Below are 23715 nucleotides of genomic sequence, written 5' to 3' on the forward strand. Positions count from 1 at the left end.
CCAAACAACTGTGATAGGATACATTATTCTTTATTTTATTCAGGATGCAAGGGCTTACAGCTATCTGCTTTGCTTCCTCTTTTTGCATTCTCTGGAAAAAATAATCATACACGAGGTCATTGTATGTCTTTTAGCTAAATTCCCCCCGTTTTCAAGCTACAGCTGCATTCTCTGGGCTCTGCTGAACCTTTGCTGAGTACTGGAGGGAGCTGCTAAGCATGTGGTTAGCCAAGTGATTCCTGTGCAGCCTTTACAAATCTCAACAGTGCCTTTTGAGGCTCAGTAAATATATGTAAAATCATTTTAAGATGTTTGGATGAGCCAGGGCTACTGCAATCCAGAGCATTATTATCTTTCTGTTGGTGAAGTGCTCAGATCCGAATGAAGCATCGAGGGTGAGGTTCCATCAGAGTCATGTAATGAAGCTAAACATGCTGTCATTTTAACCCAATTTGTTTCCCTCTGTACTGCTGCCTCACCAGTTTGTTAGAGCCTCTCAAAGGAGCTCATCCAGTGTCAGCTTACAACTTCCACACCTATCCAGCACTTTGCTCCTGGAATGGGTAGGTATCCCTGCCCTGCAAACTCTTAACTGCTGGTTCAACAGACCTGCCAGGACAGGTCTCTGCAACATTCCCCTCTGTGGGCAAATGGTAGGATGCCAGAAATATTAGACAGGAACCTGTTCTCCCAGGAATGCAAGTAATTCATAGAAGGAAATAATTTACTATTTTCCCAGCTGGAATAATTAAGCAGCGAGGCACTGTCCTCCCGAGCTGCTGTAAAGAAGAGCAAGTAAGAGAGGGGGGGAAGAAAAGAGCTGGAATGTCCTGGAGTATAAATTATCTTCCAGACCAAACAACCTTTCCTCATAAGTCAGAATTCCCAGGGCTCTGACCATTCTCCCTCCTCTCCTGTGGACTTCAGGCTGGAGTGCAACATTTTGAAACGCCCTGACCAAAATCCCAAACCTCCAGCTGACACTTGACCAAGAGGATTTCCCTTCCCAGGTCTCACACACCCCATTTCTGCCAGCACCTCACCCCTGCCCCTTCCATTATGCCACAATCTGGCTGATTTAGGCTCAGTTTAAATCCCCAAGGTCTTTCCATGCAGAATTGCTGCCTTCTCCTCACTCACTGTCCACAGGGTTCCTTATTCCTGCCTGGATGCTGAGTTTAGTTCTCACTGAACTGCATTTTGCTGTCTTCAGACTGTTTTTCCTGGTTCTTTTTGAATATTAATCCTGCCCTCCACCTAGACAGGCAAAGCCTCCCATCTCCAGTCGTCTCCAAGTTTGATTTGAGCTCCTCTCCAGCCTATCACTCGAGTCATTTGTGAAAATACCGAGTTGTGGTGGGCTCTTGAAGAAATCCTCTCCAAATGCCCTTTCATTCTGACAGCAGCCAGTCTCTAACTCCTCCTAAAGCTCTGCTCCACCCCTCTTTACCTCCTCTCTGCTAGAGTTTTATCTCAAATACATTTTCTTAGCTTGATTATGAGAACGTCACAGGCAAAAGCAGAGCGGCCTCACTAAGGCCCAGCTGTATAATCTGTATTATTCTACCCTTGCAAGGCCAAAATCCAGGGAAACTACACTGCCAGGACAATTCCTCCTTATCAAATTCTTAAGAGTTTCTACTTCTGCCTTTATTTTTCCCCCCCTTGGTTTGGTGGGTTTAAAGTTTTGTCCTTTTCCAGGAGTCCAAGTTAAATCTGTAATTCCCTCACCCTTTCTGCTTTGATGACAGGGAGTGATTTACCTCCTTTCAGTCCTGTAAATCCACTTGTAGCCAGCCAACTCCCAAATACTGCAAATACAATTCCCAAATACTGCAGCTCTGCAGTAATTTCAGCTGATTCTCTAAAATCCACCAGAACAAAATGAATTGGGGCCAGTGAACCTGGAGACGTGGAAAAGCCTCAGCCCTGTCCTGTGGGAGGTGAGAACTCAGGTTCTTCACGGCTGAGATCACAGGCAAACATCATTAATACTCCAGAATTTCTCATCCTCTGACTTGGCAATGCCCCGTTAGTTTTCCACTGTGCTTTAAGGTCAGTAATTAATGTTTGCCCTACTTTTCCACCCAGGAATAGATTTGGGATGGGTTCTTTTTTTTTTCTTTGAAATGCAGAGTGTCTAGAGAGCACCTGTTCTACCCTGGGGATTTGGGGTCAGCTTTGTGACACCTGGATTCTGTTTTGGGAACATGCAGCAAAGAATATTGCCCAACACCTTTTATAAGAACCTTTCAAGGGACTGGAACTTTATAAAACAGGACCAACTTATCCAAGATTAGCCACTCATACAAAGTAATTTATTTTTTTTTTATTGTCTGCACACAGTCTTGTGAGGTGTGAGCAGTAACTCCACTTATTTAAATCTATGGAAATTCGTGGCATAAAATAGTTGTGTGGAAAAGCTGTTTGCCTCAAAAAGAAAAAATAATTCACTGGTTAAAACACTCTAGAATTCTTCTTAAAGAAAGGTAAAACTTCCTAGATTTCTGCCCATCCTCACAGAGTGCCCTTCAGTTCAGTGCTCAGCAAACTTAACAGCTAAAACCCAGCATAATTCCTTTCAATTTCTCCTTTTCTTCCATTTTCTCTTCAATTGCTCTTTTTTCTCTCTGACACTACAAAAATACAGCAGAAAACTGCTTTCAACAGGCAAAATAAATCAGATTTATCCATGCAGAAATGCTCTATAGGAGTGCAAAGGAAGCTGAAAAATTTGGCTTAAACTGATGACGTTCCTCGTTGTTGAAAGCCTCCACAGAAAATGTCATTCTTAAAAATCTGTTCAATAAAAATAGTGAAATATCATGAATACAGGAATAGAATATCTTCTTACATGTAAAGACAGTAATAAGGTAAAAAAAATAATTGAGAAAGAAAGGAAAAGTGGAATTTATGAGAGAATGAAAATGTGGAATCTCTAAAGATTGAAAGGGAAGGGAGGAACTCCTTAAAATTATCAATGTGGAAAATTAAATTGAACACCTTCAAATTCTGAAACATAAGCATGTGATGGATCTGTGATACTTGCCCGTGGTTTTACAAGAAACCTGTAAGAGTCAAGGTTTTAAATTCATTTTTTAACTACCAATGCAAACATCTACACTCCTAATGAGATAAAAATTGCAATTCTTGCACTCCCCCTATTCCAGCAGCACTGAGGCTCCCAAAAATGCAGATACAGCAGGGATCACCAGGAGAAAAGTGACAAGTGGCATTATTTCATTTGGAGAGAGAGGAGAAAAGGAAGGCTGTAAGGAAACCAAAGGAGAGAGCCCAGAAGAATTCCTTTTCCCTGGTTGAGCAGGTTTGATGTTGGGCTCATTAGGGATGTTAATGACCAAACATCATGCACAGGGTTTGGAACAGACACAGGGTTTGCATTTCCCTGGCTGCAGGAACCAGGCACGTGCTTTTTATTTTTTAACTGTTTTCCTGCTCTGGTCTCCACTTTAACCCAGCTGAGCATCCCCAGAAATCCCTTCCAGCCCAGTTTTCCTCTGGCTCTCAATTTATGATATTTCTGCTCTGTAAATCTTGCTGTGAATTGGAGACCAAAATAAACCAGGCATTTTTTAGCTCTGCTCTCAGGACTCCAAACCACGGAGGAAAATGGTCTTTGATTTTGGAGTGAGATCTTCTGTCACAAAATCCAGAATTTTTGACAAAGGAAACAAATTATGAGGTTCCTTCCAAGTAGAAATTTGTGCCTCTTCACCAGCAAAGAGCAGCTGAAGCTGACAAAAACTCTTCATATAGAAATTCCTTTACAACAAAGATAAAAATCATCCCAAGCACAAATCCCCTTGCCTATAAAACACATTTCCCACTTCATAACTGATAAGCTGCCACAATATAAAATTCTGGGTTTAACAGGAGAAAAAAAATTAAACCAGAGACTGTAAATATGTGAATGCAAAAGGTCTAAAATAAAGACATGTTCTTTAATTTCAAGTTTATTCCTTAATTTATGAATAAACATCTACAAAGTCTCTTTGTTCAGGTTTCTGCTTTCCCATGGTGACATCTCTTTTCTCCTGCTGAATCCATAACTTCTTGTTCTGGTTTTGCATCACTCTCTACGATGCCCAAAATACCATAATATTATAAATTTAGTCCTATATTTGTTTAGAAAATCCAAGAAAACAAAAACACTTGAACAAGTGAAAATTTGATTACCCACAGAGATCTTTAAGAGGAGGCAAAAATGTTGAGCTGTTGCCATTATCAAGCTTGATACAGATTTGTGAGGGTTTATGGAATCTAATTATATATGAAAATATCAATTATTTTTTTCTCCTGAAATTGTTTGTCAGAGGACGTCGTCAGCAATAATACAAAACTGCATTTCTAGTCCCTTAATGAATATTCTTTATCAGCTGTGTTTTATGTGTTGAAAACAAACACCTATAAAAAGTTTAATTTGCATGATTTTTTATGTATAAGAAAACAGAAGGGCTTTTTGTAACAGGTTTAGTTTTATGTCTCAGCCTTTAATGTGGTGGCCCCTTAGATCAGTTAATTATGTTTTATGTATCACTGAAATATAATATTTTAAGAGAAGAAATGAGCTTAGTTTCAACCTCTTTAGAGCCAGCTGCTCCCCAAAATTTAAGATTCAATTAAAGTAAAGGAGTTAATTTTCACAGTAAGGATAAAATGGACAAAATCCCTGTGGAGAGGGGGAATGAGGTTTCCAGAAAGAATCTCCTGGACTTCATAAACTGCAGAATAACACAGGAAAATGCAGGACTTGGATGATTCTTAATGAATTCCAACCATTTTCTTGCTTTTAATTTTCATCTCTCTGTTAAGGATTTTGTAACAACTTCAAGGTCTTGTTCACAATTCAATGTTCTTGCTTAAATGATGTTTCCTCAATGAAACAGGGACTGTTTATTCAGAGTGTTTATTGCAAAACTTTTTGCACACAAGCTTTGGGGATGTTTGCTCTTTCTGTGAAATTCCTTTATTTCAAGGCTGTTATTACCTCAGGTTTTGTGGTGAAAGAAATCCCTATTTATTTTTATTTATTTTTTGCTTTCCCATGAGTGAGAGGTGCTCATAAAATCAGAAATTAAGTCCTCCTTTGCAGGTTCTAGTTTATTTAATCTAGATTTTATATTCTTTTTAGTCATACTTTGCCATAAGATGTTTTCATTAACCATAATTTGGGATAGAAAAAAAGTAAAAACACATTTGTTGTCTGAGTTATCAATACAATGAGCACTCTCAGCCTGAAGGGATTCACTCAGTACCAGGGACACACAAAAAAAGATTGAATTTGGAATTTGTTCAGAAGCAGTGGAAGGCAGAGATGCAATTTTGAACACCAACAGAGCTCTTGAAGGAGGCTATTGCTTCAGATATTCATTAAAAAGTCAAGATATTTAAGCATGGAAAAGGCTTTTTTCATGGTCTGCATTTCTTAGCTGCTCTTGATAAAATACTTTCAAGACTGAAGCCCTGAAGAGGTTCATTTATCCCTTGAAGAAGAGTTTGCCCATCACAAATTTGGGCATTTTCCCCTCCATTTCCCTTCCATTGCTGAGGAAAAATTAAAATTAATATAAAAACCTCTCACATTTCACAAGGCTTAAAAAATCCTTCCCAGATAAACCAATTTTGCCAAAGTTTTGCATCAAACATTTAAATCACTCTGGCTGGAACAATCTGTTTCCAAACACTCAGGAATGAAGAGAACTGGGGGAAAAAAAACTCAGCTTTGTTTTGCATTTCTTTTAGGAGAATTTTAAGAAATTCCCCAAAAGAGTTAAAGTAGATGAAGAATAAAATTAAATTCTATTCTCAACCCAACAGCTGCTCTTGGTGTTTGTTCACGGGGTGTTTATGAGACAGAAATAGGAAAATCAGGCATTGGGAAAAGAGGTGGGAAGTGGGATGGGAAAAGGGAAGAACCAACCTTGGACCTTTGGCAGTGAAGGGAGAGAAGGGGAATTGGGGGAAGGAATGATATGGCCACAACTTACAGGTTTTTAATACTCTCAGAGCTGTAAAAACAGATGGGTTTTGTTGTGCCTATTTTGTATTTTCCCTCCTTTTCCCATCCAGCCCTGGGAATTTCCTTTATTGCTTATATTTACATCAAGCATTAAGTTTTCCAGTGCTTACAAAAAAACCTTCCTGGGGAGTTTAATGCTTCATGCATGACCTCTACTTTTACAATATAAGATTTGCTTTTCCTCCCCACTTTTTCAGTCTTCCTAATTTCAAGTCACTTCTATCTCATCTCATTCCCAGCAGTTATTCCTCCCTAAAGGATTATTTCTGTGTCTCTTATTTTGCAAAACAATGTCAGGCCCCATTTTCCCATCAGGTTATTTAATTCCCATCAGGTTATTTAATTCCAATCAGGTTATTTAATTCCCATCAGATTATTTAATCCCCAAACTGTCCCTCATTTATTCCTCAGCCTGTCTGTCTCGTGCTTTTCCTGGAGTCCCAAAGACAGTGCTTTCAATTACAAAACTGAGTTCTCAGCTTGATGTTGGAGTGGCAATGACTTTGTAATTTTGTGGAGGAAGGGAGTGTTGGGATAATCAGGCATTTGCCTTTTTTTTTTATTTTTTCCCCCACAATTTTGTTCTGTCTCTCCCTTTTCCCTCAGCAGTGTTTGCTCCTGCAGGCAGGCAGCTGCAGCTTCTGGAGTTCTGTCCCTTTTTACACAGAGAATTCATGAAAGGTGAAATACTCTGTGGGTTTATTTGTTTCAAACAGACCTCTGTTTCCAGAGCTGGTGCAGAATTGCAGCCCTGTTTTGGTTAACAATGTTTTTCCTCTTTAACCTGTCAGGTTAATGCCCCATCACTGAACCTCATCACATCCTTTTGCTCTTCCTCCCACCTCATCCTCATCATAACTGTTCAGAGCAGCACCATCACCTGCAAAACTCTCATGGACCTCTGCACCTCTTTTTTCAGCTTGTTTGGGGATATTTTAAGCCCCACAAAGTCTCAGCAAACCCCCAAAATCACCCCAGCTCATTTACCTTCTGTTTTCTTTTTCAACCAAATATTCACCCATGCAAAGAGGTTTTTTCTGTCTGCATTCAGGATTTCAGTGGATATTTGGTTTTTTTAAAACCTGGTGAAGAAGCACATTGTCAAAACTCTTCCCTGCTCACCCCAGCAAACACCAGCCCAGTTTCCCCAGTAAACCCTAACACAAGAACCAGAATTGACCAGAGGGGGACAAAACCACCACTGTGGCTTTGTGCACAGAGAGGTTCTTGAGAGGAGTGGAAAGTGAGGAAAAAAATGTCATTCTCCATGACCTGTTCCTCCATTTTTCCTGCTTTATGTGCAGCATTTCTCATGCATGCCTAGGAGCAGGTGTCAGCAGAACACATCACTCCACATCAGCTCTGCTCCTGTGAGTGGCTGGATTAGCTGCTGCTTGTTACCTGGATGCTGAAACACCTTTGATCTTCTGGAGTCAGAGCAGGAGCTTTAGTCTTGGGGTTTGGGTGGATTTTTTAGTTCTCTTTTTCAAAGTTTTAAACCCCCCCCCCCAAAAAAAAAAAATAAATGCTTGAATCAATGCTGCATTATTGGCTGCATAAATTTGTTTTTTTATTGAAAGACTCAGAAGCTTGTGTAAACTACACTGTGTAGCCCAGAGTAAACATGTAAAACATGTACAAGCTGTAGTTTGAGCTGATTTAGTTTAATTCCATGTAAAACAAAGAGAATCTGTTCCAATCAAAACCCTAACTCAGGGCAGCTCTGCCTGTTGACATTAAGAATTCAAAACAGGTGAAATTCTATGTGTTTACACCTATTGTAGTCTGAGATTTGCAAAGAAAGACTAAAGAAAACTGAAGTTAAACGCCCCCAAACTTGGTTTTTGGTGTCTCTGATGTTTCTGCACTGAACACATCCCTGCTGGGTGAACCAGCCATCCAAAGGGGATTTTTTTTGGGGGGGTATTTTTGCTTTTTGTTGTTTTGTTTTTTTTAACATACTCAGCTTACGACTGTGCTGAGTAATAATAAGATTCCCAAATCCATTCCTCAGATCAAATAAAGGTAATTACAGAGCTTACTGTGGGCGATTCCCAGTGGGAGGGTGGGAGTGGCCACGGGTGGGGCTGAACATGCACAACAGAGAAAATGGGAATGTACCACACCCATCATAAAACATGCTGCCACAGCCAGCAACAGAAACCATTAGGGTGGATCATCATCCACACCTTCTCATAAAGACACAAAGATGGCATGAGATCCCAAGATGAACTCTCAAGTCACAGGGAGATGAGGGTGACTCACCCAAGGAGAAAAAAGGAACGTAAAACAAATCAGGAGGCTCCCAAAAGTTCTTGTCCTGAGTGTCCCCCACATCCCCCCAGTTCCCCAGAGAGGATTCAGGGGGTGCATGGTGGCACTCACAGCCCTTGAGTGATCAACAGGGAATTGATGGGAACAGCTGCTCATTAATCATCTTTTATTATGCACCAGCAGCAGGAGCAGGGCCACAACTCGTTGTGTTTGGGTCTGGAGGAGCTGAAAATCCACATTATTTATTATATCCTTCAGTGTTCCTCACCTTTTTAGAAACATTAACCAATGTCCACTCTTCACATCTGATTTTAAACCTTTTGGTTCATTGCTATTTGCCTTTCCATTCAAATGTAGTGGTGGACTCCAAAAAAAAAAATGGGCTTTTACAAAATATTGGGGATACAGAAAATATTGTGGATAGCCCACAAAGTGCTCTGGAAACTAGGAACCAAAAATAGCCACAGAAAGGAAAGAGACACGTTGGAATATATTAAAAGGTTTTATAATGTGATAGAAGAAAGTAAAGTGACACAGACTGTCATTGCAGGGAGAGGAAAGGAAAGGATGGATAAAGGAATACGTGGGAGACAGCACACATAATTATAGGAGAAAGGGACACTGAAGCTCACAAATGATGGTGTGAAACAGGGCTGTAAAAAAGGTAAGAGTGAAGCAGAGCTGCAGGGACTGTGAGGGATGCCTGGAAAAGGACAAAGTCATCATTCTCTACTTTCTCCCAGCTTTCAGCTTCGGCACTTCATGAATTTCTGAGCCAAGGGAGGCACCTCCTTATCTGCCACCCAATTTCTTGGCTCCAGCTGTTTTTGCCTTCCTTATTCCTAGGAATTCTTTTTAGGAGTCACATGGCTGTGTTGATAGCTGTGCTGTGTTTGTGGTATCTCCTCACTGGCATTCCCCAGAGCCAGAGTAAAACCCTGAATTCAGCCCAGAGAATTCAGTTACAGATTTGCTGTCGCCGTTATCTCCTGCTCTGGTTTTTCCTGCCAACCCAGCTGGTTATTCATGACAGAATCACACAGCTTCTGTATCATATTAACTGCTCCCAGCCCTTGGAACCGTGTCTGACTTCATGCTTAGATGTCTACAATAAAGCAATGAAATTTCATACCCCTCCTTCAGGAAGCAGCAGAACCATTCATCCAGAAAACAGGACAGGGTATGCAAAGGATTGTGTTTGAAAATACTGGCAGGGCTGGTAGGGAGAGCTGACATCTCTTTTATGGGTTAACTGCTGGAGCTGGAAAGGTGTTTTAGTGTTTAGGATGAGGAGGGAAAAGGTGAGGGGAAAACCAAGTGCACCTGACAAACCCATTCACCTTCTCAGCTGAATTTCTCCATGCTTGGTTTCTGTTCAGTGCTGAGTTCCCTCTTTGCTGGGTTAATTATACAAGTTCAGCACCTGTCAGGATCTTTTCTCTATTAAGAACTTCCCAGATGATGAATCTGCCCAGTCCACAAGAAATAAGGAAGTCCTCAGAGTTATTTCAGCCATACTGTGTGAATATTTGTCAGGCTTTCTACTTTTGCATAAATTAATGCTTTAGAACAAGAGGTAAAATCCATTCCCAGATCAAACAGGATCTGCAATGAAGCTGAGAAGAAGCCCTATAATTTAATTTTCTCTATTTTGAGGGAATTTCTGTGTGCATGGAGAGCAAACACCACGGTGTGCCTACATCTTAAACACCACAGGTGGATTTGGCATTTGCACCCCTGAAAGGTGTCAGGAGAAGTAGAAATCCTTCAGGAAAGGGCTACAGGACAATCCCAGGTGTGGAATGGCTTCAGAATGAGAAATTACTGTGTTTTATCCAGAAAAAAACACCAGTGGGAACTAAGGAAAATGTAATAATTCCCAGAGTTCTCTGCAGGGACAGACATAGTGCTCTGTCCTCACTGTGGGTGTCAAAAGTAAAGATGCAGGATAAAATAGAAGTAAAAGATGCTGATGTAAGGATGGGAACCTGGACCAAACACCACAGTGAAACATCACCTGTACATTTTCTGCAATGCAAAAAAAAATAAAAAATCCAGGTTCTACCTCTACAAATGTTTTTTTTTTCTCCATAAAATAGATTTGGGGTAAATGCCTTTTGAGGGGTTATTTTCACAGAGAGTTGTAGGTTGTTTTTTTTTGTAAATGTGTTCCTAGAGCAGATTAAAAACCTGCTGCAAACACTCTCCCCACCTTCTGGAACCTGGATGTTCCAGAGCTCCCAGCCACTCCTGCTGGACAGCACCTGGACATGGTGACAATTAATCCTGGTATTCAGCCTTGCCTGCAGGTAGCCCTTAATGAATAAACCCTGATAATTCAGAAATTATTTCATTGAAAATGCCATCCTTCTCTTACAGGAATTCAGTACTCTGCAGAAAGGGTCTTATAATTGAAAATTTTCTTCACTCATCCTTGAGATTGTCACATTAACCTTATTTTTCTCTAAATATGCAAAAGGTATTTCCAGAGGTAGCGAATTACGGGTGGTAATCACAGCTAATTGTGAGAGAATTGAGCTCAGAACCCTGGAATACGAAAGCAAAAGTAGCACAGTTAAATTAAACAATTTTACTGGCAGATTTAAATTCAGAAGAAAAGAAATTACAGTCCTTAGAAGCTGTGTAAAGTTATTCAGGTATGCTGTAATCAGGGTCCAATACATCCTGTAAAGAGGAGCAAGGAAGCAAGGAGGAATTCATGAGGCCAAACCAGAGTTTAGTGCTGGGCTGTGCAGGCTCCAGTCCTGTTCCTGAAAATGTCTCCTAAAAACAGGGCAAGCCTTAGTGACAGGAATGTCAGGGATCAACAAATCAATGACAGCTTTGATGAGCCACCACAACCTCCAATAACCTCAGAAAAGTCTTGAATTCATTAAAAGCCTTTTTTTTTAAAAAAAAAAAAATTCTGATTCTTATCAACAAATCCCTTTTCTGAACATTTTCCATAATTAATTGTGTGTAGAAATATTCCTGTCTCCATGAGAAGTGTTAGCCACAGCATTCTGGACACTTCTATGATATTTGGCACCCCACATCATTGACTGACACGTGATGGATTTTTAACTGTGAAGGGAAAAATGGAATTCTGGAACCTCATGGTTTTGTTCCATAAAGAATTGAGGGGGAAGAAGAAGTTATTTAGGAAGCATCAGTGTGATGTGGAGAGGAAAATGCTGATTTTAGGGTTTTGGGCAGAGATGTGAGCAGGTCCCACAGAGCTCAGGGAGCTGCCCAAAGCAGGCACAGGGGATGGATCAGGAACATCCAAGCTCCTCTTGTGGAAATCTCAGCCCCAGGGGCTGGAGAGGGCACTCACAGCAGCACAGAGAGAGTTCTGAGACAGAGGAGACACAAACCCAGGGATTGTTCCAGCCCTGGATTTCTGCCACAGGGCTCAGTCATGCAGAGCTAATAAATCAGCTGCTGCTGCCTCGCTTACCCCAACACCCAGCTGAGGTTACAGTTTCTCACTTTTCTTATTTCAGAGGTAGTTATCTTATCACAGGAGCCTCACACGGTCACGCAACATTTACAGCAGCCAAAAGGACGTGAAATGGTTCCAGCTGCATCTGGGATAATCAGATACCTCTTTCCAAATCAAAGCATCATTGTTTGCTTTAGCACATCCTACATCCAGGCAACCCACAACTTCCTTAAGCTCTGGCTCCCAGGAACAGTTTGTTGCAAATGATTTATTGTAATCCTGATTATTGGCAACCTCCCCTGGCGGTAATTTCTGCTCCTAAAGAAGATTTGTCAGAGAGTGATGTGATTTCTCTTTGCTAAAATCTATGTTAGCAGTGCAAAGTGGGTTTGAGTCTGTTTTTGTTTCGGTTTGGGGGTTTTTGTTGTTTTTTTTTGTGGGTTTTGTTTGTTTGTTTTATGTCCTTGCAACAAAATTAAGTGTCTCTAAAGGACATTAAAAAAGGACAGTGACAGCAAAGATTTTTCAGTGTTTTGATTTGGTCTGCATTTGCAACCTGCTGTGGACACATCAGCGAGGGTGAGGTTGCAAATGGCTTTTGAAGAGACAAGTTTGGACTCAAGGAATAAAATGAAAATCAGGAGTTTGTGGCCAGAGGTTTTTCTCTCACAGCAAGACACAATTTCAAAGTGCCATTTCCAGGATGAGGAGAACCTGGAGCTGCAGTTCTTACTGAGCTGCTGGTGCCAGTTTGAAAACTGCAAACAAAAAAATCAAAAGATTGCAGCCTTGGGATTTATCCCCATGTGGAAGATCCACCAGAATGGACTCTTGGCAAAGGCATTCAATAACCACCCCTGAACACAGATTATCAGCCCAACATTATTTAAGGCTGCTTCTCATTTAACAGTAAAAAAAAAGAAAATCCTTTCCCTGTGGCTGCTTCTCCTTCAATAAAAAGAAAACAATTTCCCTGCACAGGGGGAAATTTTTATGGTCTAAAACGTGACTCAGACTCCTCCTTTGCTATGAAAATGCAATTCATCAACAGAACTTGGCAAAGGTCTCAGAGGGGAGGGACACAAATGATTTGGTTTTCCTGGACCTTTTGTATTGATTGCCCAAACAACCCTGATAAACTCCCTTTGCTCTCAGAAAGGATTGGTGACAATCCCCTCACGACGCAGAAGCCACCAGGCAAGAACTGTACCTGTGCAAAAAGCTTTTAATAAAAGCTCCAGACCACAAATGAGGCAGCTGGGCTGAAAAATTGCAGCATAAAAGCGAGGTCAGAGACAGCTTTGTATAAGCTGAAGATAAGTGTGGAAGCAGCTCTGGCAGGGCAGACAGTGTGGAACACTCACAAATTACAAATCGACACTCACAGACCTTTCCCACCTGCTCCTTTCAAGATGAGGAATCTCTCATCAGCCTCCAGTGAAGCCACTGGGGGAAGAGCCTGTGCCTGAGACATTTCTGAACTTTATCTCACATCATTTATATTTTTTTTTCCTGATGTACTACTCCAGGTCTCCTGCTTGCTTTCCAAGCCCCATTGTGCTCCATCCCCCCGGGCAGTGCACTCTTACTCATCATAAATACAGATTTCTCTTTGAACTGTAAAGGGGAGGGAAAAAAAAAAGGTTTCCACATTTTAAGGTGATATATCTTTGTTAAGCAAACCTAAGAAACCCTTTAGATATTTACCTAACAGCTATTTCAACACGTGGCAAAGAGCTGGCAGATGAACTCTGGAATTAAAGTGGCTTTTTTTTCCCTGATTTGTTCACCTGAAATCAAAATTATGAACAGGAACACTTTTATGTAGCTGCAAACTTAGTGCATGACATAAAAGGATGCAAGTTCTCCTTTTGTTTTACTCTAAGGTTACAGTGAACAAGGAAAAAAAAAATCATGGTAGAAAACAAAACACCAGAAGATGAAATTTATTCCTTTTAATCCAAAGAACACCATCAGATATGGCTCCTGTTTCCAAAGATCAAAGATTGGGAACTTGAGAGGAGATCCAACTAACAAAAACAGGGATGGAATGATTGAGTTATTTACATATCTCAGATACATTTAAGCCATGCAAAACAGAACAGAAAGGCTGAAGGGATTGGGGCTAATGAAAAATAAAAGTGAAAATATAAGTGTGTTGTAACCATCAGTCTGAGTAATGAAAAATAGTTGTTTTTTTTTTAATAAAGTCCCTCTGAAAACAACTGGAGTGCATTTATATCCCAATCTCTTAATAAAGTGACATTGCTAAATTTGCATAACCCCAAAAAAATACATTTTCATTCATGTATATTCCTACAGAAAACAAAGAAAGTGCTTATTTTGATAAAAAATGTGTGACAAATCCACAGAAACCACGTCTTCATTGGAATTACATCTACAGAACATTTCTCCAAGAGTTAAAAAATAATTCCATCATCAGGATGGAATCAGGAATTCCTCAGGGTGGCTCCAGGCCTGTCCAGCCAAGGGCTTTGTTTCACAGTTCAAGCTTTAAAAAAGTGCTTTTTGTAATTTGATCTTTGCCTTCACAGGATTCCTGTCTGCCGTGGGTTTGGTGATGGTTTCCCTACTCCAGGACCAATCCAATATTAAATTTTCTCCTTCGGACACTCTGGAAAGGGACCAGCAGGACCTCATGAGGGCACAGGGGGATTCAATATCCCCAGTTCAGCAAAGTGTGAGTAAAACTGGCCCAGATCTCTTTCTTAAAAGATCAGAATTCAGCTCTTGCTGGACTAAATCCCACCAAATCTGCTGGTGACAAAGCAAATGCTGGAAGTTTTATTCCTGAAGGGTTGAATCCTGAGTTATCCTGCTCAACTAATCCAAAACTCCAGCGGAATGTTCAGTTCCATTCCTTGAAATGGCTGGAAAAGCTGTGCTGTGTAACACTGCAGAAAGCACTGGATTTATCCTGATTTCCCTCGTGGGATTTATCAAAACCCAGCTTTGGAGAGAGAAGGAGGGGAGGGACCACTCAATAATCTGCCTCTTTATGGAAGGTGGGACATTCCATTCCCCCATCCCTGGACACAGCACCCTGCTCCTGACTGCTGGCTGTGTTCTCAAAGGTATCCAGTAATTCCTCATCCCTGCTGGCAGGGGAAATATGCATATTTACAGTGCCAGGATCCAGACTGCAGCCCTGCCTCAGCCCTTCTCCTCCACATTAAAGAGCACTTTGGTGTTCTGTCCTTGCTGAAGGGCAGGAGGGAGGGGAGGAGATGAGACAGGGATGTTGAAGTGTCTGTCCAGAGCCCGTCTCGTGTCTCCAGATGAGTGTGGCCACCTCAGTGAAGGGAAATGATGTAACCACCAGCAAATCTGGAGCCTGAAACACCATCAGGGGATGAGATCAAGCTTATTTGACTAAACAAGACTTGCACTTATCACATTCCTGTCATTTAATCCTTCATCACTGATCTTCCTCAGCTTTTCCCTGCAATGCTCAGACCAGAGAGACAAGGGGTTTTCCAAGGACTGTTCTGTTTTCTGGTGGAATCACAGAGTGGTTGGGGCTGGAAGGGACCTTAAAATCATCCAGCTGTGTGCCACTGACTACACCAGGCTGCTCAAAGCCCTTTTTGCTTTTTTTATTACATAATATATAATATTATATAGTAGATATAATATATATTACATAATAGATAATAAATAATACATAATAAATAATATAATATATAATATATAATGTATAATATATAATATATAATATATAATATATAATGTATAATGTATAATGTATAATGTATAATGTATAATGTATAATATAATATATTATATAATATATAATTTATATAATATATAATATATAATGTATAATATATAATATAGAATGTATAATGTATAATGTATACTATATAATATATAATATATAATGTATAATATATAATATATTATATATTATATATTATATATTATATAATATATCATATATCATATATCATATATCATATATTATATATTATGTATACTATAATACATAAAATATATAATAATGTTATATATATTAAATATATATTTATTATAATTTTTTTTGCTTTTGTTTATTAATTGCTGAATAGTTTTGGATATTTGGATATTTGGACTAAGCAACCAGAAAACCCTTTGAGATCTTTTTGAGGCTTCTCTGCATGAAGGTGGTCATTTCATTTTCTTCTTAAATGCCAAACAGCCACACAATGCTTCCCAGTAAAAATGCATTTTTAATGCAATTAAAATATAAATTTTAAAGTTTATATAAATTAATAGCTCAGATAACAAAAATAATAATAAAATACTTGCTCAAATTTAAATACTAACCTTAATGCCAATATCCCATCCCAGGATAACCCCAGTTACAGCTGCCAACCCTATGAGCCAGACACCAGGACAGAAAGGAAGAGCTCAGAATCCTCTCCAAGCCCCAGCCCTGCTTCCCCATCCCAGGATCAAATCCAGGGGAGGTTCCCTGTGAGCCAAGGAATCCCCTGTGGCAAGAACAAATTCAAGGCATCCTTCAGCACGGAGAAATTCCGGCGCTTCAGCTACGAGGAGAACGCCGCCGGGAGCTACGAGCGGTTCCTCAAGAGCAGCAGGAACCCCTTCCACCCTTACAAGAGGCAGATCAGCGAGGATGTTTTCCAGGAATCACACCAGGCCCTGCCACCAGAAGCTTCTCCCTTCAAAAATCACAGGAGCATCGATGGCTTCGAGGCTCTGCCGGGATCTGCAGCTCCCGAGGAGCCGGAGGTGTTTCCCACCCATATCCCAAACATCTCCACGGAGCAGCCGTGGTGTAACAGCCTCCAGTTCAGCAGCACAGGCCAGGAGCACGGCTCTCAGGTCATGGTCAGTGGTTTTTGTAATTGTTTTCCTTGTTTTCAGTGGTAAAAAATGTGCTAAAAGAAGTATTTTCTTATTGTCGTGTGATTACATTGGTATTTCTTGATCTGTCAAGCTAGGCTGGAGCTCAGGGAGAGTGTATTTAGATATATCCATGTTTATTTGTCCAATTTAGACTTATCCATGTTTATTTGTCCAATTTAGACTTATCCATGTTTATTTGTCCAATTTAGACTTATCCATGTTTATTTGTCCAGTTTAGACTTATCCATGTTTATTTGTCCAGTTTAGACATACCCATGTTTATTTTGCCCTATTTTCTGGTCTTTTCCTCAAACAATCCTCAGAAAGATGCACAAGGACAAATTATTTTCCTTTAGATGGGGCACAGGAATCCTAAATATCTGAATGCTCCCCTGGCAAAAAGATTTGTCATCAGCTGGTGTTTTCAAGAGAAAAAAGGTCACAAAATAGAATTTTCAAGCATGAGGATGTGGAGCAGATTTGGTCCAACACTTCAGCTCAGCTGCACTTTGCTCAGTACAAACAGAAGAAAAACTCTAAGACATCAGTGCCACCAAAAATAAATAAAAATAAATATCAGTTCTGTTTATTTCTGCAGTGTCAAGTTACCTGGACTGATTTCAATACTAGAGGCAACTGCTTATTTAGGGCAGCAGAGATCCCTGAAAAGCAAATTAAATTACCCTCCAGTATCTCCACAATACCTCTGCTGTGATCCAAGGTGTAAAGATTATCTTGCTGCAGCCAAAAAGAACAACTCCACCTGCCAGAGGAGAGCCCTGAGCTGGCTCTAAAAGGCTGGGAGAGGAAGAATTCACAGCTACCAAATGAAAAAGGAGTTTAGAAAAAAAAAAGTCTTGGTTGGATCAAGACCAGGGAATGGAGAGATGTTGTCAGGGAACATACCTGGGGATTGAAGCCATCCAGGTTAAGGAGGAAATTGATCTAAATCTCTTATTTCCTGGATAAACACTCATCTAGGTCAGAGGAGTTCAGCACAAAACCTATGAGCAAAATAAATTCCCATTGTCTTCCCGAATCCCTGGGCTGCAGGATGTGCAGGATGCAAAGGCAGCACTGCAGGAGCCCTTTACAAGCCCTTGTAGCTACTCCCTGTTGGTGTCTGGTTCTGCCAGCACCCAACTTCCCACTTTTAAATCACTTCCAAGCTGCTGGAAAATCAGGATTTCTGAAAATCTTCATCTGGTGGCCACCAAAATAACATGATGTTTATTAATCAAACCAAGTCTAATTTGTGTTTCTAATAATATACCATAAAAATCACGAATGTTTTTATGTTTATTAGATACACTACACACATGATATATAAAAATACATATAAGAAATAATGTGTATGTTTGTTTATTTATTAGTATTTTTTAGAGTAAAATGCCTCAAAAGCTGGCTGTGCTTCAAAGCAGAAGGATTCTTGAAAAAAAAAGATTCTCACTGAATTCCTCCATTTTTGCATATTCCTGACAGAGTTCAACCCTGTAGTCAGCCCAGGGTGATTTTTCTCTGCCACCTCTTTCCTGTAGATTAAAGAGCTCACCCTCCATCTAATGCCAAAATTCCAGAGGCAGCTGGAGGCACTGCCAGCCTGCAAGATAAAATCAGGGAGAAGGAAAAAAAGAGGGAGACACTTGTGCACACTCAGGAGTGAAAGCTGGAGTGTGTGCTTTGTGTGTGAAGGGAGAGAAAAAATGAAAATATAAAGGGAGCCTGGCGTTTTCTGAATTGTTCTGTGCGTGGAATGTGGCCTGGGATTTCCTCTTTTAAAATTGTAGCCGTGGAAATGCAGGAATTGGTTCGTGTCTGCATGGAATTATGGAGTTTGGGTGGGGAGGGACCTTGAGGATTATCCAGTCTCACCCTCTGCCAAGGGCAGGGACAAATTCCACTCTCCCAGGGTGCTCCAAGCCCATCCAGCCTGGCCTTGGACACTTCCAGGGATGGAACATCCCCAGATTTACACCACTAAAACAGAGCCCAACCTCTGTGAACTCCTCCTAAGACAGAACTAAACCCCAAAAAAATCAATATAAAGAAGGCAAATCTGGACAGTGACTGACAGAATTATCCTCTTTTCAATTAAGCTGTTTTCTCTAAGAACTCCTCCCTTGAATATTTTCCAGCAGGATTCAGACATGAAGCTCAGGACATCACCCCTGGAAGGACAGCCTGGTTTGTACTGCTACCAACCCCAGGTGCAGCAGATGTATTGTCCCTCTCACCCTTTCCATCAGGTCAGTACACCAAAATCCTAAAAAATGGGTTTTTAGCACTCAGATGGTGCAATAATTGTGATAACAATAATTTTTTTAAAGGATTTAAAAATGTGGGGGTTTGCAGGGCCGTGTTTATTTGCCCACATTATGAGAATAAGGCTGAAAAAGAGGCACAGCTAAATGAACTTTAGGATGGTCATTAAGGAAAAGAGGGAAAAAAAACCAACAAAACTCATTGAAATTGAATTTTGGTACTGCATATTTATATATTCACCATTACACTTGAGAAAATTTCCTTTGAAGCCAGATAAATTATTAACATAACTCTTGATATTTCAGGATCTTAATTAACTGTGCTTTAACTTCAGAAGAAAAAAAACCCTAAGAAGATGTGACCGTTAAAATTCAGACCAAACACAGAAAAATATTTTAAAGTAAAATTGGAACAGCAAAATAATGTTCATTTTCCTTGTGCTTGATGGCACACACATCTCTTTTGAAACTTTTTGCCTCTTACAACATCCCCAGAGAAGGATTATTCAGCTGAAGCATAATTGAGAATGATGCTGATGATGCAGGAGAAGGTGCAAGATTAGGGTTGTTCTTCTGTAATGCAATTTTGTTATTGACACTTAAAATAATGTCCTTCAGATGTAAAGGGTGGAGCTGCTCAATGCTTTGAAATATTCCTATTTTAGGCTCAATTACCTGCAAGGTATAATATTTTCAGTGAGATCTTTAGGATAAAAAAAAAATGCTGATTTCAAGCAAGTAAAGGAAAAAAAACTTGAGGTGAAATTAAGGCAAGGAGGATTTTTCAGATTTTTAGGTGGAAACCCACATTATAAACACCCCAACCATTGGAACTGAATTAAGAGAAACTTCAAGGAAACTCCAAAACACGTGAAGATAAAAGCTCACACCTGAGCTCTGTCTCCTTTGATGCTGATGGGATCTGATGACAGAATTTGTGGCATTCACTGTCTCATGGAGTATAAAACAATGACTGACACAGCAGGGATTTCAGTCTGGGCAAAGAAAAGCAAACCCAGGTTCCTGTGTGACATTTCATGCTTAATTTGTGTAGTGTTACTGAGTCATGGAAACACTCATCACTCCTGCCTTTTTATTTTACTTATCACACTGATTTTCCACCAGCCAGAATTTTCTGAGCTTTATTTTCCCCTGACACGTGGCAAAAAGGCAACAATCTTTAAATTCTTATCTACACTGCCATAATTCATTTACTTGTGTTGTTTTCTTCTCACCCTTAAACTCAGTAGAAGTGATAAAAGGTAAAAATAAATGTAAAAAAATATAAATATAAATATAAATGAAATAATATATATAAATATAAATAAAATATAAATATAAATAAAATATACATACATAGACATAGACATATAAATAAAATATAAAAATAAAAATAAAATAAATAAATAAATACAGGTACAGATATAGATATATAGATATAGATATAGATATAAATATAAATATAAATACAGGAATATAAAAATAAATATAAATATAAAATGTAAATATAAATATAAATAAAATATAAATATAAATATATGAATATAAATACAGGAATATAAATACAGGAATATAAATACAGGAATATAAATATAAAAATGTAAATATAAATATAAATGAAATAATATATATAAATATAAATAAAATATAAATATAAATAAAATATACATACATATACCTAGACATATACATATAAATAAAATATCAAAATAAAAATAAAATAAATAAATACAGATATAGATATAAATATAGATATAAATATAAATATAAATATAAATACATCAATACATCAATACATAAATATATAAAAATAAAAATAAAAATGTAAATATAAATATAAATATAAATATAAATATAAATATAAANTAAATATAAATATAAATATAAATATAAATATAAATATAAATATAAATATAAATATAAATATAAATATAAATATAAATATAAATATAAAGTGGCATTGCACTACCATCCTAAATTACAAATGCATTATTGTTATTTTAGAAGAAAATAGAAAAGAAATAGAAAAAGAAAGCTCTGCAGCAAATATAAACTATTATAAATACTTTATAAATATAAATTATTGTGGATATGTCACAGCTCCATGTATCTCACTCACTGTAAAAATGCCATTTCTGCATGCAGAATTTGGCTTGTGAATTCATGGAACATTCTTCATTTCTTTATCCACTCTGCTGATTTGATACCAGTGCTGTTTCTGTACTGATCACATCCCAAAATGCTCCAGACTGAAAGCTCCAGGGAGCTGCCAGGCAAGATCCAACAGGCACCAAGAGGAAAATCCTCATCCACCTGCAGCCTGGCACTGGGACAAACCTCTTCAGATTTCTCTTTAAGAAGTGCAGCAGGTTTCTGTCAGACTTTTTAATTCCTGCTCTTAATGTGAATATAGAAAAAGTCTGGCAACGTGTTCTACTGCTCAGGAGTAATTGTTTATTTCAAATTTACAAAAAGAAAATAGGTAAAAGAGGTAGAATTGCTATCCCTGTGTCAAAATCACATGCTGGAAAATGAAAAGAACATGGGATGCAGCTGAGAAGTGGAAAAACCTCTCCTGCATGGAGCAGCCCCATTATTAATGTTTTACATTTCCAGCTGGAATGGGGCAGTGCAAGTTAAATCACTGCAAGGAAGTTCTGGAGAACGGGCCCTGGAGTGAAGGATGTTCAAACTGAGCCTCAGCTTTTCTTAGAGGGATGAGAGGGATTCAAGCCCTTCATTAATTCTGTCCAGATGATAAAACAGCCTCACCTTCCCCTTTGCTGGACACAACAGCAGTGGTGACTCAGAAGAAAAATGAGTTATTATTGACCCAAATGAAGCAGCAGACACTGGCTGGAGTCACTCACCCACCCACCATAAAACACCTTTCATGCCATGGAGACTGTAAAACCAGCTCCAGCCTGTCATTCCAGCCCATTCCCCAGCCTCCCTTCCCTCAAAAAGGACTAATGAAACCAATAAAACAGAAATAATCCCTAAAACGCCCAGCTCTTTCATGATGACATCAAAAACAGCCTTATTTAGTGTTGTTTCCTTTCAAAGGGCCACCAAAACCAATAAAAATCAGAATTATCATAGGAATTGCCCGGTTTTCTACTCTTGGGGGAAAATCTGCACCCAGTGCAGAAGACAGGGAGCACCACACTGCACACAAAAATTAGTTTACAGCTGCTCTGGAGACTCTAATTGTGCCCAGTATTTAGTTTAACAAGGCAGGACATGATTAATTATGTTCATTTCATTTCTTTCACCATGCAAACAACTGTGTCTATTCAATTTGGCTTTCCACATTCCATTTCAGGCAGCTCAGTGGTAGAAAGATAATAGCAAACAGGCAAGAGAAACTCCAGCAGCCAGCATAGAATTACAGAGAAAATGACATCAATCATTCAAAGTACAGAATAAATAAACTGTGAATATTTTGCTGTTTTAAGGGGACAAAGACGAAGAGCAGCCAAAGCTATTGATCAAAAAAACCATAAAGGAATTACAATTAGAAACTAAGGAGATGTCCAGGGGATTTTTCCCAATGAGTCTTGAGGGCTACATTATAATTTTTCAGAGGAACCACACAAATGTCATGGCACAGAACTGCTGGAGCTGAGCAGTAAAACACCAGGACAGGGCTCAGCAACCTTTGAGTGCCAGGGAAGGCATCCAGGTAGATTTTTTAATAGGATGTGACTTCTAATTTTGGCCAGGCCCTCACCCCTGGCACGTGGAAGAGGCAGAAATCCTTCTGGTACAGAGCTCACAGGGAGCCAGCTGATATTATCTTACCTAAACTGGATCGTGTTCCTTTGCTCTTGAAAGTCTCCTTCCAGCAGGTTTAAACTGTAATTTGAGGAAGAAAAATGTGGAATATTGGCAAAAGAGAAAGACCAAATGCTGTGTTAAAAAGCTGAGAACAAATCTGTGGAAACTCAGGTGTCTGTGTGGATCATCTCTGGTTTTCCAGGTGTTTTTTATCCTGGTGATCCCATCATTTTAGAGTGTCTTGGTTTAGAAATCTCCTGCAGAGATAGGTCAGCATTCCTCAGGGAGCTTCTGTGGCTGGTCCCAGGGGAAAGGCAATAAATATTTAACTAAATAAATAAAAGTGTGGCATAAATATTGTCTGTTTTTAGGGGTCCTGGCTGTTCTTTTCAGCTTTCTGACAGAGCAAATGGAGTGGGAAAGTCACTTGAGGTGGTGCTCAACAGCACACCAGCTCCTGGCCCTGGGGAGAAATCTGTTCCTTGGAATTGACTGCGAGGGGACAGACAGGGAACAGCCCAACAGCTTCAGCATGAGACAGGCAGGGTGAAACCAGCTCCAAAATGTCTCATATGCTGCTCTCCTGACCCCTGGGATGGCATCACTGACTTTATTTACATAATATTCCATAATATTCCATTAATCCTAAATATATTCTGGTGCATCTATTCAAGTTTCTGTTGTTTGCTGTTGGATTTTTCCCTGCCTTGCACGGTAGCAGCAAATTTAACAGAGATTTTGGGATGCTGTTCCCTTAGGAACAAATATTTTATGCTTTCAATTTTTGCTTTTCTGTATCCTCTCCACCTTAAGAAGAAAGTAAGAAAAAAAGGACACAACCCCAAATAAGGCTCAGGCAAAACTTCCCTGTTTCTTCCTACATTTTTAGCAGCTCTACTTCCTCATCTGGTTTTTCTAAGGTGAACATTGAAATATTTTATACTTAATTTGTTTATATATGATCTATGATATATATTTGATATATATGTGATATATTATATATTATATAGTATATAGTATATATTATATGTTATATATGTTAT

General features: G+C 39.2%; 1 protein-coding gene across 1 annotated transcript in view; it reads left to right on the plus strand.

Annotated features, from left to right (window-relative positions):
* The first annotated feature begins 14340 nt into the window (after window positions 1-14340).
* Window positions 14341-23715, plus strand: part of FOXN1 (forkhead box N1) — an 18508-nt gene continuing 9133 nt past the window's right edge. Inside the window, exons 1-3 of the mRNA XM_033518937.1 lie at window positions 14341-14460; window positions 16110-16613; window positions 18767-18877. Of these exons, the coding sequence (XP_033374828.1) occupies window positions 14341-14460; window positions 16110-16613; window positions 18767-18877 (735 nt within the window). The remainder of the gene's footprint in view (window positions 14461-16109; window positions 16614-18766; window positions 18878-23715) is intronic.

This window comes from Parus major, chromosome 19, assembly GCF_001522545.3.
Source record: "Parus major isolate Abel chromosome 19, Parus_major1.1, whole genome shotgun sequence".
NCBI classification, from domain to species: Eukaryota; Metazoa; Chordata; class Aves; order Passeriformes; family Paridae; genus Parus; species Parus major.